The sequence below is a fragment of the Bos javanicus genome, chromosome 10 (genome assembly GCF_032452875.1).
Source record: "Bos javanicus breed banteng chromosome 10, ARS-OSU_banteng_1.0, whole genome shotgun sequence".
In the NCBI taxonomy this organism is placed as follows: Eukaryota; Metazoa; Chordata; class Mammalia; order Artiodactyla; family Bovidae; genus Bos; species Bos javanicus.
In genome coordinates, this window is record NC_083877.1 from 52,212,173 (window position 1) to 52,228,430 (window position 16,258).

General features: G+C 44.4%; 1 protein-coding gene across 3 annotated transcripts in view; it reads right to left on the reverse strand.

The window, feature by feature from the left end:
• The window catches only part of MYZAP (myocardial zonula adherens protein), a 111,785-nt gene that overhangs the window by 56,922 nt on the left and 38,605 nt on the right, over positions 1-16,258 (reverse strand). For all 3 annotated transcript variants that reach the window (XM_061431166.1, XM_061431167.1, XM_061431168.1), the window contains exons 6-10: positions 13,702-13,854; positions 8,182-8,307; positions 6,887-7,015; positions 2,777-2,856; positions 1,256-1,361 (exon numbers count right to left, since the gene is read on the reverse strand). In XM_061431166.1, the coding sequence (XP_061287150.1) occupies positions 1,256-1,361; positions 2,777-2,856; positions 6,887-7,015; positions 8,182-8,307; positions 13,702-13,854 (594 nt within the window). The remainder of the gene's footprint in view (positions 1-1,255; positions 1,362-2,776; positions 2,857-6,886; positions 7,016-8,181; positions 8,308-13,701; positions 13,855-16,258) is intronic.

The following is a 16,258-nucleotide window of genomic DNA, read 5'->3' on the forward strand; positions in this document are numbered from 1 at the left end:
CAGCCAAGGAGCCCCTTGGGGAAATGAGGGGAGCCGGCCGCAGACACCGTGAGTGTGAAGTCAGAGGCAGAAAAGCCACAGTTAAGACTGCCATAGTTCCTGAGATGCTAACTGTGACAAAGTGATGCTTTTCCTTCGGAAACACCCCTGACATCTACCCAGTGCCGATACGGGGCAAGATCTGCCCATCACTGCTGCTGGCAGTGCTCCTGCCCAGCCAGGCCAAGGGACCATGAAACTGCATCAGGATCTCCTCATTTGAGCCCCTGCTCCCCCTTCTCCTATTCTACTCCACCCAGGCCAATCACACTGTATAAGTGGGTTTCTCATTTGGGTGAAGATTTTATCTAATGTGTGTTTATCCTACACACAATTTAAAAAGGTGTCCCTCCCCACCCTCACAATTTCCTGACTTTAGCCCCACTCGTAGCTCCAACATTTTAGAGATTAATTTAAAAAAAGATATATGTTTAAACTTCTACTTGTCTATCATATGTGTAAATTATTAGAAGTAGATACTTTTCATTTTAATAATCCATTAACAAATAACTTTTCAGAGCTGTGCTTAATATAAGCACATATAATGCTTTTCTCAGTTTTTCTGCTGCAGACCAAATGTTTAATTAAAACGAAACCTTTTCTTTGCAAGTTAGAGAATGAGTCCCTAGGGAATCCTTATAACCTTGTTAGTACTAATTGTTCTTGTTTCTGATTTTTTTAATTGAGTAAGAATAAGATAATACGTTGTACACAACATGGATTTTCTCCTATGGAGAAAATACCATAAGAGACAGGTTACTATAACACAACTTAAAAGAAATTGTTTTTTCCTCCTAGAGAATTATAAATGTTCAACTTACCTGTTTTTCCATTTAGAAAAACAGGATAGTAAACTATGTCCAACAATCAGTAAGTATGTACCTGGATTTCATACTATACAGTTAAAGAGAAAAAGGACCCTTTGGTCCCTGAGCTGAAGGCACCCACCTGCATAGGGGGGTGAATTTATGAAATGTGCCTCCCAGCTTTCTTAACTGTAACCTTTTGATCTGGAGAGAGCCCTCTTGTAGAGGGATCATCACTTGTCCAAAGGGGACAGATGAGGAGCTTCTCCTTTGGGCCAAGACAGCAGTGGCCTGAGCTAGTTAACTGCGAACCACAGAAGACGGAGCTGAGAGTCATATCTGGCTCTGGGGCTGCAGAGTCCCTACCACAGGAAGCAATCTCACGCCCATGACCCTTCACAGTGACTTACCTCCTCAACCATCTGCTTGACTTTCTTCTGCTGGCAATGCACCATGTCATCTAGGTGTCGGATCCGCTCCCGGAGGCTGGCTGACGCCTCCTCCAGCTGCTGATACCTAACACAGATAGAAGACAGAGCCAGTGAACCCCTGACCGACACAGCATTAGCACACGAAGTCACCGCTTGAGAGAAACACTGCCCAGAACAAGATGCACTCTTCCTACTTTGTATGTATCCTAGTTTATTAACCACCAACCAACCACCCCACTGGAGAAGGAACACAGGACCCTTTTTCAAGTCCCCACTTGCAAATTTCACCCTGTGTAAGGACAGTTACTTTACCTCCCAAGAGCTGAGAGAGAATTTTAACCACTTACAGATATGAGAGACTGTTTCTTTGGGGGTTAATACAACATTGGAACATCCAGTAATTGCCACAATTAGGAAAACAGAGAAGAGTCTAGCAACACAACAACATATCTGAAACCAAGTGGCAGAGTCCTGGGAAGGCAGGAATTACAGTTGTTCCACACATCATTTATTTTGAGAAAATGGGAAATATGCTGAAACACCCTTCCTCCATCAAAACAGAACAGACCACCTCAGAAAATATTTCATGTTTAAAAAAAAAAACCCAGCACAGATTATCCTCAGACTCTACTTGTTTCAAATAAACCCAAGGAACCAGCAGATGGACTCTTTCTTTGGGGCCACTAAACTAGAACACAGAAAAGGGTCTGGTGGTCTGCTTACCACTTCCCATCTCTGCTGGGTCCCTCCTCAGCACAACCTTAAAGACTAGGGAGGATTCCTAGAACTCTGCAAACTCTGATGTCATGTAAGAGGAAGGAGAACAGGTATTTTTCAGCATACATTGTGGCAGGCAGTACAGCCAACAGTTCTCTCACAATAATAACCCAATGAGATGGGCATTATTAGTATCACTTTAATTCCTCTCACTTTAAAAAAGAATTCTTATTTTACAGAGAAGCAAAGGATCTCAGGCAGATTAAGTAACTTGCTCAAATGCTCAGCGCATGCCAACCCCATTTCCCTTCACTAGAGGGCCACGTGTGGACTCTCTGCCTTCTGGTTTCCAGAATAGGCAGTTCATTGCTCCTGCATTTCCCATGCAGGGCTTTATACACTCACAGCCAAGGGACAAGGCAAGGTTTCACTGAAAAATGTTTGGAAACAAAGACATTGTAAAATTCGTTTCCAAGGCAATGGGATTAGTCACTGTTGAGTTTTCTCATCAACAAGGTGCATCCTGTGGAGCTCAAGGTTATGGGGAACATTTATAGACAGAACTTTGGCATTAGTGACAGGCACTGACGTGTTCCACTGTTCTAACAACCACCCCTTGGCTGCAATATGTGGCTGGAAGCTCCCAGTCCAGCGTTTTACATGTTATCAGTCTGCAATGAGTGATGACCAAATGAATGAAAATGCAAGGACCAAGTGAGCCCACACAAGCACAGTGTGTCCACCACCTAAATCCATTATAAGACACGGGACAGTGTATCTTACCTTTCTTTGTTAGAATCGGTTATTTCCGCTGACATTTCTGTTTCATGCTCCAGGAGTTGAAGTTGAAGTTGATGGCGCTCCTAAAACAGACAGACATTAATATTTAACCATGGATCTCAAGCTGGCTAGAGAATGTACAGCAAGCAACTCCAATACTAGTCAGTTCAAATCTATATGACACCTATGGGCTTCGATACACTCACTCACCAGAGTCCAAACAAATCTCAAAATTTCAAATTTGCTAGGGTGCATTTATAGATGTATTTATGAGTTAGAGACAAATACCATGGGAAAGCCATGCAAGATTTATTTTTTAAAAACTATTTCATCAGCCCAAGCTCAGATGTCTTATGAAAGTATACAGTTCTAAATAATGATAATCAATACTCTAAATCAGTGGCCTGTGATACTACAAATTTCTTGATTATTTTCTGAATCCTCAGGAGGGTCTGGAATTCTGTAATATTCTATAAATTAACTGTGGTAGTGTTTACACAGCTGTGTTTACTTGTAAAAACATACCATGAAAATCAGAATAAATGTGCTGCAATGACATCCACATTCTAATCCCTGAAACTTGGGAACATGTTGCCTTATGTGGAAAAAGGAACTTAGCAGACATGATTAAGTTAATAATCTTGAAATGGGGAGATAATCCTGAATTATCTGGTTGGGCCCTTATAGGAAGAAGGGTTAGAGTCAAGAGATGGACACAGGCTGGGAGGTGCTATAATGCTGACTTAGCAGCTGGAGGATGGGGCCATGCGCCAAGGAATATAGTCAGTCTCTCGAAGGGAGCAAAGGCGAGGAAATGGATTCTCCTCTGGAGCTCCCAACAGCCTTGCCCACACCTTGATTTTAGGACTTCTGACCTCCTAAACTAAAGATGGTAACTCTATGATGTTTTAAAGCCACCAACTGTGGTAAATGATTACAGTATCAATAGGAAACCAATAAGCTGTGCACATAAGATTTGTACAGGGATTTCCCTAGTGGTCTGGTGTGGCTAACACTCTACACTCCCAATCCAGGGGCCCGGGTTTGATTCCTGGTCAGGGGACTACATCCCACGTGCCACAACTAAGAAGCAATGCAGTCAAATAAATTAATATTTTTAAGAAGATATGCACACATTTTTATATAAATTTAGTTTACCTTAAAAAAGTAAAAAGAATCTGGACATTTATTTCTTTGAACAAAGTGAAAAATAATAAAGGTATAGCACCCATTACCTCCAAAACTGCACCAGAAATAATTACAACTGTTAGTATGACAAATTTCCTTAAAATGAAATTTATCAAATCCTGCTCACTAATTGAAAGGAGACTCTTCTGCTTGAGGGCTTTCTCTAAGTATGGCTGTGACTGATCTTTACCCTCAGAAATTCTGCCCAACAAGCTTTGACTAGTTTTACAGATCCCAAACTTCTTTCCCACCAAATATTAAAAGCAAATCCTTGAAACTTGAACTCCCACAACTTCTGAAGCTGTCAGCAGTAAGCAGACAAGGGATAGTCAGAGTGGGAAGCAGTACACTCTGGAAGGGAGGGTATGTTATCATCGACATATTCAGAACAAAGGGAGACCAACTTTTTCGTGGGGTTTCGTTACTTCTTTTAAATCTCTACAAGTGAATGTACAGACTAACTGTCCCCATGGTTTCTGCCACTGGCTGGAAGTTTCCATGAGCCCTGAAATAATAGTGATGAATTCTTAACAAGTGAGCCTTCCCTCCAACTCCCCAAAAAGCTGTCATAAAGTACGGCAAGGCCTAGCTTACGGTATGCTTTAAATTTTGATATTTTCCTAAGTTGAGGTACAACAAATCTTAAGTGGACACTGTACAATCCCTTGACATATCTGTATTCACATTACCTGGTGGAACCACCACCAAGATCAAGGCATAGGGTACTATCTATTGTGCAGAAAGGTCTCTGATGGAACACACTCCTTAAAATACTTTAACTGATGAAGGAAAAAAGAAAGCTGTTTTGGACACAATGTTCAGAAACAGTAAACTAAGGGGTACAGCAGAGAAGCCATTCAAAAGCACGTGGTTTGTCCTCGAGAAAAATCCAAAAATATGTGAGAACAGGATACAAACTCTGTAGGCATGTTGTTCACAGTGTGTGACAGAGGTTTGGCACAGTTCCTGCTCTCACAGATTTAGCTGTGAAGGGCGAAAACCAGTAAATGGGCATATCTAATCTTAGCTACCTAAGGCAAGCATTTTGCTAGCCTAAATGAGAAAAGTCACGAGAAAGGACAACAGATTCTCAATCACTAAAGAAAACGCCAAGAGGACATGGGGAACGTTTTATGCCACACAACTGCGGGGAGGGAGGGCCAGCCTTACTAGCGCCCTAGCCCCCCAGCCACACACCCCCATGCGGGCTCCACATGGACATCAGTGGGAAAATGTTGGGAACTTTCCAGAAGCCCAAGGAGACAAAGAAACTAAGCTATAGAACAGGTCCAGCTGAAACAAAAAAAAGATGACACCAGGGGCAGACATTTATGTGAGTCAAAACCTAAAAGTCAGAGCCACACGTTTTTTGAGCCCCTACTCTATATATGTCAGGCACTGCCCTTAACATTTGGCCTGGATTTTTCTTGTTGACTCCTCACAAAAGGCCTAAGAATAAGAATTACTATTATCAACATTTTACAGAAGAGGAAGCTAAATCTGGAAGAGTCAAGTAACTTCCTGCAACTAGAAAGAGAGCCAAGACTCAAACCCTAGGTTCATGATTCTAAAACATGGATAGTCTCTCTGTGAGATGGTTTCCCTGCACACACCCCTCCCCAGACCACCCGCTCACCTGGCTCCTGTTTGCTGCAGGACAGCCTGTCACTCGGGGTGAGTGTGCTTTAACCAGCACCTTCTGCTGTTGCAGGAGAGCGGCGATGTAGGGGAAAGCTTGCCTGCATTCTACAAAATGCCTTCAGTGCCCAATCATTACAACCACCATCTACAACCAGTACCGACATCAGCCCTAACCATGCCACTGACCTTTTCTTCAAGACAAGATAGGATTCTGCTTTCCCAGAGGGTAGAGATGAAATTATAACTGACTCTTTATTTGTTCAAGTCCCTCCCCTCAAAAGATATTACTTAAAAGAAGAGCCCCCTGGCCAGCTGAGAAGCTCTGTTTAATGCTATTCCCACCTTATTGGTCAGAGGAGTGTAGAGGGGACCAGGCCACAGACATCACAGGTCAGCCCTCTTCTTGGAACCAGCCGGAAGCCCAGCTGTTGACCCTGCTTCCCCAGTCATTCCCCTCCCTCCATCCTTGGCGTGGGGATTCTCAGTGTCCAGTGTGGGTCACAGGATGCTGAAGGGTGCTCTTGGCTGGTCCCCTCTCTTCTGTAAACTCACACAGCTAGAGAGCCACTTCCTAGAACCCACAGCTCTAGTCCTCAACCACCACTCTCCCTTGGAAGTCAGCTGTCACCTGGTAAAGGTCACCCTCCCTTCATCTTTCTTGCTTTTTCTCTTTCCTCTCTCCCACCTCTTCTCTTTTCTCCACTTCCCACTTCATTTCTTCCCTCTCTCTAGACTGGCTCATTATCCCAGCTGAGCTCCTGTCTTCTGCAGGCTCTCCCTGCTCCACCCCCACCCACGGAGAGCAATTTCCCCTACTCTGATGCATAAACAACCCTTCAGACCCCGGTCCCAGAAACAACTGGCTTGGGGTGTCAATGTAACATGGAAACAGGGCTTGACTACCTGCCAAGGAAACCAAGTTCATGCTGAGGGCCCCAGCAAAGCAGGGCTGCTAAAAGATTAATTTCTATAAATAATTTTGTATGTAATGATGTTAGAAGCATCAAAATTTTCAACATAGGAACACTTAGGACTTGGTGGAACTTCCATATACTTTACTTTTTGCTGTTTCTTTTTTTTCTAGATTTATTTTTAATTGGAGGATAATGGCTTTACATCCATATACTTTATTTTATAGTTCTGTCTTTGTTATTTCAAGTCACAAGTTGTAGGAATGAGAGGGATCTGTGGTGAGGGCTTCTCACACCTTTGGGCAGGCCTGAGGGGAGCTGTTACACTACAGGGAGGCTGGGTAAGGGGCCTGCGGGCTCCAAGCTGTGTTACCTTCTCCATGCGCTCAATCAGCCTGTCCAGCTCCCCGATCCTCTGGTCCTTCTCCTCTAGGCTGATCTCTGCCGCTTGCATCTTTTTATTGGCTTCTTCAATGGCTTTCAGAAAACTATTGGTTTCTTCCTGCAAAAGAAACACACTCTTCTCAGGAGAACACTCAGTCACTACCAATCAGGGTTCAAACAGCTCAGGCCTCACTAAATCATCTTGTCTCTTTAGAAGCATGACCCGGGAGCCTAGAAGAGTCTCAGAGAATCACGAACCCAAATTCCATGATTCTGGTTCTAACCAATGAATAAAAGACACACTGCAAGGGCCTAGTTATCTTTCTGCCTTTTTTCCCCCTCCTTGAGGAAAAAAAAAAAGAGCCTACAAATGTTATTTATCCCCTGACAAGATGCTCAAAGTATCACTGTATTTGCCAACAACATAAAGGGAATTAGGGCTAGAAGTAGAATTGAATGCAGAGTGCCCAGATCTTTCTCCCAAACACCAGCTCAGTCAATTATTCAGCACATGTACTAAGCCTGTGAGGACACAAGATGAGGCAGATTGGAGTCCCTGTCCTCAAGGAATTGATGCTCTGCTAGAGAAGCCAAGGTGGGAGATGCACAGACCAGCTCTAATAACAGGGACAAGAGAATTCCACAGCAGAGAACAGAGAACGGGCTTCCCCAGGACCGGGGACACTTGCAGCTGTGTGAGGAGGAAAGACTTCATTCGTGGAGATGCTGGCATCTTCAAGACTCTCAGGAAGCATAAGCAGGATGGGGATAGGGAAGGAGGAGAAGACGCGGTGAGGAAATGCACAGCTTCAGGTAAGCCAGGGTCAACCTGGATGTGGCAAATGGTCAGACTGGCTGGAGAAAGGGGTGTACTGAGAGACAGAGATTGAGGGCTCTTTTAAGCAGGGAGGAAGGTGAGTAAAGGAAGGGAGGGAGAAGGGAGAGGAGTGAGTGGGCACATACTAAACCCATGTTAGAGTCCACTAACTCACCTCCAAGTACACACCTTCCCATTTAAAGCTCACCCCTGGTGGCTCAGAAGGTAAAGCGTCTGTCTACAATGCAGGAGACCCGGGTTCGAGCCCTGGGTTGGGAAGATCCCCTGGAGAAGGAAATGGCAATCCACTCCAGTACTATTGCCTGGAAGATCCCATGGACAGAGGAACCTGGTAGGCTACAGTCTATGAGGTCGCAAAGAGTCGGACACGACTGAGCGACTTCATTTTCAACAATAATGCACCCAACACTCCCCGGTTGTTCCGTCAGCAGGTGGGACATACACACCAGGAGAGCCTCCTTCTCCGCATTGTGCCGCTGCTGCTCCTCCTGCAGCTTCTCTTCGTACTGGCTGTACAGCTTCCGGGTCATCTCTCTCATCACCTCCGCATTGGCTTGTTGGGAGCATTCCACCTGCACAGAGACTCACTTCAGAGCTACAGCTTCAGCAGGTTCTGGCGAATCTGCACCTTACACTCTGTATGTGTCAAGCATGAACTCACAGAGGAGTGGGCCCAGGGGCCAGGGTTCTGCAGGGGACAGAGGCAGCAGGAACTGATGGGGAAAGAGATAGAAGGAAGAAGGAAAAGGGACGAGCAGGTGCATGGAACATTAAAAGTAGCCCTGTAAACTTATTTACTTGATACTAATATTATCAGGAAAAGGTGTCCCACGAGCGACTTTTTCACAAGGTAGAAACATACTTCTCTATCAACACTGCACTTCAAATCTAACTGTTTTAAAATTGAATTCTCTCTAAAATGTGCTCCACTGTCTTATTTTTTTCTTTATGTTTATTTGGCTGCATTGGGTCTTGGGCACACAGGATCTTTGTTGCTTCGTGTGGGATCTTTTACTATGGCACACAGACTCTAGTTGTGGCACACAGGCTCAGTAATTGTGGCGGTCAGGCTTAGTTGCCACACAGCACGTGAGATCTTAGTTCCCCGACCAGGGATCAAACCCATGTCCCCTACATTGCAAGGTGGATTCTTAACCACCAGGGAAGTCCCTGCACTGTTATTAACCCCTTTCTTCAGTGCCTTTTCCTGTGTAATGTTATTTTCCTCTTGAAATTTTATCATATTTTATTCTATCAGTTTTAACAACCCTTTCCCTCTAGGTAATATTGTTGTTTTTCAGTCACTAAGTTGTGTCTGACTCTTGCAACCCATGGACTGCAGCACGCCAGGCTTCCCTGTCCTTCACTATACTCGGTAATATATCCACATTCTAACTGGCCTCAGAAAGACATGCTTTTTGAAAGTCTTGAGTACTCAAGAATCTAAGCAATTTGAGCAATAAATCATGAGGATATTCTCCCCACAAGGCATTCTCCTCTAGAACAGCCAAAAGGCTGTGCTGAACACAATCTGAAAAGCATAGATGCAAATGAAAACAAATTCACTCTGTTGTGGGATGAAAATAAGACCACTACATTATCAGAATTGGGTCAGAGCATGCATTGGAGAAGGAAATGGCAACCCACTCCAGTGTTCTTGCTTGGACAATCCCAGGGACAGGGGAGCCTGGTGGGCTGCTGTCTATGGGGTCACACAGAGTCGGACACGACTGAAGTGACTTAGCAGCAGCAGCAGGATAAACTATAAAATTTAAAAATAAAAAGGTTTGCTATATGAAGAAAGAGGGAATAAGAGAGGAAAGGGCAGATACAGATGTGCTGTTTCTTACACTTGTTTCATAGAGCTGACTTTGAAACCAATAATTTACCTGATATAAAAATTAATTTTTAAACAATTATCTTGTTTAATTGTTTAAACAATTAAATCATTAAACAATTAACAATTTTAAACAATTACCAAGATCATTCACTGTGAAAAGTAGAGTCTTTTCAACAAATAGTGCTGGGACAGTCGGATTTGTCACATACAAAGGAATGAGGTTGGGTCCCTAAAACACCATATATGAAAATGAACTCAAAATGGATGAAAAACTTAAAATGTTAAAGCCAAAACTATGAAACTCTTAGAAAGAAAATTTGTGACCTTTGATTAAGCAATGGCTTCTCAGATATGACTCCAAAAGCACAATTGACAAAAAAAGAGATACGTAAATTTGACTTCATCGATATTCAATACTAAAAACTGCTGTGCTTCAAAGGATAGCATCAAGAAATTGAAAAGGCAACACAGAGAGTGGGGGGAAATTCTTTCAAATTATACATCTAATAATTTGTATCCAGAATATATAAAGAATTTTTACAACTCAACAATAAAATATCAATAACCTAATTTTTAAATGGGTAAAGGATCTGACAGACACTCCAGAAAAAATATACAGATGACCAACAAATGCATGAAACAACGCTCAACATCACTGGTTATCAAGGATGCAATTAACTACCACTTCACACCCACAAGGATGGCTATAATCAGTAAGAGAGTAACCAGTATTGGCAACGATGGGGAGAAACTGGAATTCTCCTACATGGTGGGAGGAATGTAAAATGGTGTATGCCTACCTCCACGTTACCTTTCATATTTGTTTGACATTTTCCCCCCACATGCATACACTAAAAAATAAGTCAGAAGAACAGGAAAGCCTTTGAAGAGAAGGTGCCACATGGAATTGAAACCATCTTATCAGCTTTCAGTCCCTAGAGAAGACTTCAGCTCATGTAAGAAATTTGGACTCATCCTTTCCATACTTTTGTGCTTTCCCAACTGGTGCAGTTGGAAATGTTCCCATGTGGTTTGCAGAACCCAATCTGGGGGCTCCTGGGGGCTTGCACAGACCCAGCCTAGCAGATGAGAAAAAGTAAAGTGGGCAGGCAGGCATATGTTGGGGGTGGCTGCTGCTTCCTTTCTGCCTAGGCCCTGCCCTTGCCTGTAAAGCTCAGGCCATTAATTTTATGCCTCTGAAAGTGTGTTGGTGTCTCTTCCCTCCAGCTGATTGCTAATTCAAGAGAGCTGAGTTAGCTGGGTAGATAATCTCTATATAAGCAGAGTATACTACAACCTTAAGAGGTTACATGATGTTTATTCCAAAGACTGGACCAAAGTCTCCTCTGATGTCCTCTACATCTCCTTTCTCATCACTAGGCAAGTTTTGCTACCAAGAAGCCACAACATGGGAAATCCTGAATGGAGATTATCACGAACTGAGAGAGACCCAGTGTGTCCTGTGCTTCATCTCCAATTTGAAAACAAGCTCTGTCCCTCATGTCCTGCTGACACTGCATCCGGGTTACGTGAAATACTCTCACTTCTTAAATTGTTATTTTGGGGTAAAGCATTAGCCTCCAAAACACAATTGCAGGCTGGGTTAGAGGCTTGGTCTCCCTGACACCACAGCACTGGAACAGACGGCTGCGGAGCATGGATGTAGAGAGCAGACACTCAATACATATTTGTGGGATGAATGACCGCATAAAGATCCTGCCCTGAGGGAGAAACTCCTAACAGTCACTTCAGAATGTTTCAGCAACAAACCCCTTTCTTTCGAAGTAACTCTTGTGTAGAAATACAATACATGAAAGCAGAAATAGAAGAACATCCCTGTTTGAAAGGAAAGCAGGGAGGAGCTGACTGACTATGTAGTTCCCTGGCTCCTTCCCCTCCCCCAGGTGGCTGTGTTTGGCCAAGTGGGTGGTGATGGCAGGGCCCACGGGCAGTCATCATGGAGACCACGCAGTGTGGGATAGCAGCCTGTCCTCCCCATCAGCTGCCCTGTGGGTAGACCTTATGGAGAGGACCATGTAGCTCAGGCTATTCCCCTAATTCTTAACAGCACTTCTTTTCATTCCCAAACATACTCTGATTCGTGCAATAAATCATGTGCGTATACAACCTGTACATTGTTGTGTACTGTATACTGTGTGGTATACTGTATACTGTATATACACTGTATATCAAGGCTGTATATTGTCACCCTGCTTATTTAACTTATATGCAGAGTACATCATGAGAAACCCTGGGCTGGATGAAGCACAAGCTGGAATCAAGATTCCCGGGAGAAATATGAATAACCTCAGATATGCAGATGACACTACCCTTATGGCAGAAAGTGAAGAAGAACTAAAGAGCCTCTTGATGGAAGTGAAAGAGGAGAGTGAAAAAGTTGGCTTAAAGCTCAACATTCAGAAAACGAAGATCATGGCATCCGGTCCCATCACTTCATGGCAAATAGATGGGGAAACAGTGGCTGACTTTATTCTGGGGGGCTCCAAAATCACTGCAAATGGTGACTGCAGCCATGAAATTAAAAGACGCTTACTCCTTGGAAGGAAAGTTATGACCAACCTAGACAGCATATTAAAAAGCAGAGACATTACTTTGTCAACAAAGGTCCGTCTAGTCAAGGCTATGGTTTTTCCAGTAGTCATGTATGGATGTGAGAGTTGGACTGTGAAGAGGGCTGAGCGCTGAAGAACTGATGCTTTTGAACTGTGGTGTTGGAGAAGACTCTTCAGAGTCCCTTGGACTGCAAGGAGATCCAACCAGTCCATCCTAAAGGAAATCAGTCCTGGGTGTTCATTAGAAGGACTGATGTTGAAGCTGAAACTCCAATATTTTGGCCACCTGATGCGAAGAGCTGACTCATGTGAAAAGACTCTGATACTGGGAAAGACTGAGGGCAGGAGAAGGGGACGACAGAGGATGAGATGGTTAGATGGCATCACCGACTCAATGGACATGAGTTTGGGTAAACTCTGGGATTTGGTGATGGACAGGGAGGCCTGACATGCTGCGGTTCATGGGGTTGCAAAGAGTCAGACACAACTGAGCGACTGAACTGAACTGAATGCAACCCACAAGGCACTCTCCTCTAGAACAGGCTAGGCTGTGTTGAACACAATCTGAGAAGCACAGGTTCAAATGAAAACAAATTCATTCAGGAAATAATTTGTTGAGTGACTTCTGGGAGCTGTTTGTGGCTCTGCTCCTGGCACTGGGTAGGAACTCTTTTCAGAGCCAGGAGCAGATCCATGTACGAGCGAGGGCTCCACGCCTCACATATGGAAGGAGCACTGAGACCTCCAGGGCCTTAGAGGTTGAGCTGCAGAATAAGCCAGGCCTGGGGTCAGGAGGGACACTGCCTAGAGTCCTTGGTCACCCATTCATTTTCTTCCAGGGGGCCCCTCAGCTCTTCATTTTCAAACCAGACAAAAAGACCTTGGGATCTAAAAGAGAAGCTAAACAGTGAATCTTCTTTTTTAAATAATTAATTTTGGGATTGTGCTAGGTCTTCATTGCTGCATGCGGGTTGTCTCTAATTACAGTGAGCGGGAGCTACTCTTTGTTTTGGCGCTCAGGCTTCTCGCTGCAGTGGATTCTCTTGCTCTGGAGCACGGGCTCTAGAGCGAGGACTCAGTAGTTGCGGTGCACAGGCTTAGTTGCCTCATGGCATGTGGGATCTTTCCAGACCAGGGATCAAACCCGTGTCCCATGCATTTGGCAGGCAGATTTTTAACCACTGGACCACTGGAGAAGTCCCCAACACTGAAGCTTCTCAAGCCCCAAACCTGCAGGCATCCCAAGTGCCCTCTCAGTACATAAGGGCAGTGCCATGATGAGGTCTTGGCAGCTGAGGCCACTGGGATCGAGGCAGGGAGCCCAATGGGGTGTGTATGGGGGTGCCCCCAATCTGCACTGACAGCTCTGAACACAGAAACCCTCTCAGTGCCATCAGGTCAGATCCTGCGTGGTTGGCCACAGAAGGGCACCAAAACCCAACAGAGAAGAGAATGGAGAAATCGGAATGGGAGAGCTGATGATGGAAGGAGAGAGAGGAGGAGGAGGCAAGAGGAGGAAACGGTGAGCAGGAGATCCATGCTCCTGTACTTACCTTCATTTTCAGCAGCTTGTTTTCAACCTGCGCCGCATCTAACTGCCTCTGCTTCTCCCGCAGCTTGTCCATGGAGGCTGTGTATGTCTGCTGCAGATTTCTGATCTGATCCTTGATGTTGCTGTTCTCCAAAGTAACATCCACAAGGGTTTTCTGATGGGATGAAAATAAAAACCAGATCTAGCGGTGTGAGAAAACGGGCCAGACCACACCGGGACATCCCTTTGTCATTAACTGTTGAGGGAGACATCAGCAACAGGAGCTACAAGCCTGGGCCCCTGGTATTAGAGCGCCTGAGGACCCCCTGGTGGTCAGGAGGTCTGCTGCCCTGTACTGAAGCCAGCCAGCTTCCCCATAATTCCCCATCACTGCTGCCAACACCATGCACCACTGCCTAGGATGGATGGAAATGGATCAAACCCTTTTCCAAGGAAAAATGTTAATGACACATAATTTCACATGTAAAGAAATTGGGTTTGAAAACAATAAGTACAGAAGAACCCCACTTTGAAAAAAAAGCATAAGCATCTGTTCAAATGCCCAGCGGAAAAAAAAAAAAAAAGACTAGGAGGTTGTAATTCTTGCTGTTGTTTAGTCACTAAATTGTGTCCAACTCTTGGAACCCCATGGACTGCAGCCCACCAGGCTCCTCTGTCCATAGGATTCTTCAGGAAAGAATACTGGAGTGGACGGTCATTTCCTTCTCCAGGGGATCTTCTTAAACCAGGGATCGAACCCATGTCTCCTGCATTGGCAGGCAGATTCTCTACTGCTGAGCCACCAGGGAGAGAGGGGAAGACTAGGAGAGTTACCAAATTCAAATAACCACCTTCACTAGGGACAGGAGTATGGATGGTATTACCTTTCTTCTCTGTTAAAATCTTCTACATTTTCCAAATTCCTAAGTCAGAAAACCAAATAGGTATTTTATAAAAAGGAGGTATTCCCCCTTATTTCTTGAACAGGCTGTTTACTTCAGTACCTGTAGACGAGCTGCCAGAATAGCAACAACATGGCTGAGGCTACTATGATGCTGCATGCACTTCCCTCAGGCAGAGAAGGGTAGTGATGAAGGGAGGACTGGTGAACAGAGTCTGCAACAAGTGCCTGACAAGTGTCAGACGCCTGATGCTCATTAATCCAGACCGCCACTGAAGCAGGAATGCTTAAATTAATACTGTTGCTATTTCACGCTTAACTCTCATTACAGACGAATGGCTTCCACAACCCCAGAATTCCTAGCACTAGACACAAGGCAACTTCTACCCCCTCCTACCGCCTCCTGCAGTTACCTACAACTCATATAGAAGAGCTGGAAATTCTTCTAATATAAGATGTTGGTGTTGGACTCACTTCCTAACACCTGTGTCCTCTTTGTAGCTGCCCAGTCTCTGAAGCTCCTCCACTTCTGAGCCTCCACCTTGGATAATAAGCCTCATTCCTAAACCTATTCAAGTCAGTAAAAAAGGATTTTTAATGGTGGTATATAGGTATGAAAGAAAACACAGAAGCCATTTGGAGGCTGGAATCACAGAACATTGGAGACGCAAGGAGCTTGAAAAACCACCTGGCCAAGCATCCTCTCTCCAAGTCCCAGTGGCTTTACAGAGACCAGTCCTGTGCTCAGAACCTGTATCAGATGCCAAGAGACCAGGACTGGAGCTACACACATTGTTCAAGTCATTTCTGTTGGTCTCAGTTTGTTTATCCATCAAACAACGGGGTTGGAGATCATCTCAATCGTTCTTTCCACCTTTGACATTCTATAAAGTCGAACTGAAGACCTGGTCTTATTGTCATTAATAATGAAAATGGGGTAGACTAGACAATGGAAGAAATTAGAAGTTAATATCTTCAGACCCATCTGAGTTTCCTGGCCATAAGACAGTATCTTTCTTTCCTCCACTCCTCCCCTTTCCCTGCCTCCACCCACTTCTTCTTATTTTTCTCAAACAACAATTTTTAATCTTTTCATTATAAGGCTCTTCTGACTGCCCTGGAATAAGAGACTAGACCATGATGAGGAATCAGTGAGGGTCCCTGGGTAAGGGTGGACCCTGTTCTAACAGCTGACCTTGGAAGTGAATGCCTGGAGTGTCAGTGATGGGGACAAAAATGCTGCCTGCCTGCCTGCCATTCCAGTAAACAATGAATGCTGCTGGCCTTCAAGCCATCAGCCAGGGCAGCCCACCTGAAAGTGTGCCCTGAGGGGAATTCAGGATGGGAAAAAGCAGGATACCAGGCCTAGAGAGTTAAGATGCATACCAAAGAAATAATGTCCATGAGCCCAGACTCTTATATCTTATCATACATAGAAAAGCATTAAAAACATTAACTTAAGATGTCTCTCTTTTGTGATTAACAGCAATCTTCTGATGTTTGACTACATTTTTTTTTTTTTCCAGCCAAAACTCCTGTATATCCTGGTCCTCCCTTACTTCTTTGGAACAGTTCCTCAGAACTCTCTGAGAGACTGAATCCTGGGCTATAGTCCTCAGGGAGGTCTCCGAATAAAACAGAACTCTCAGCTTTTAGGTTGTATGTTGTTGTGGTTGTT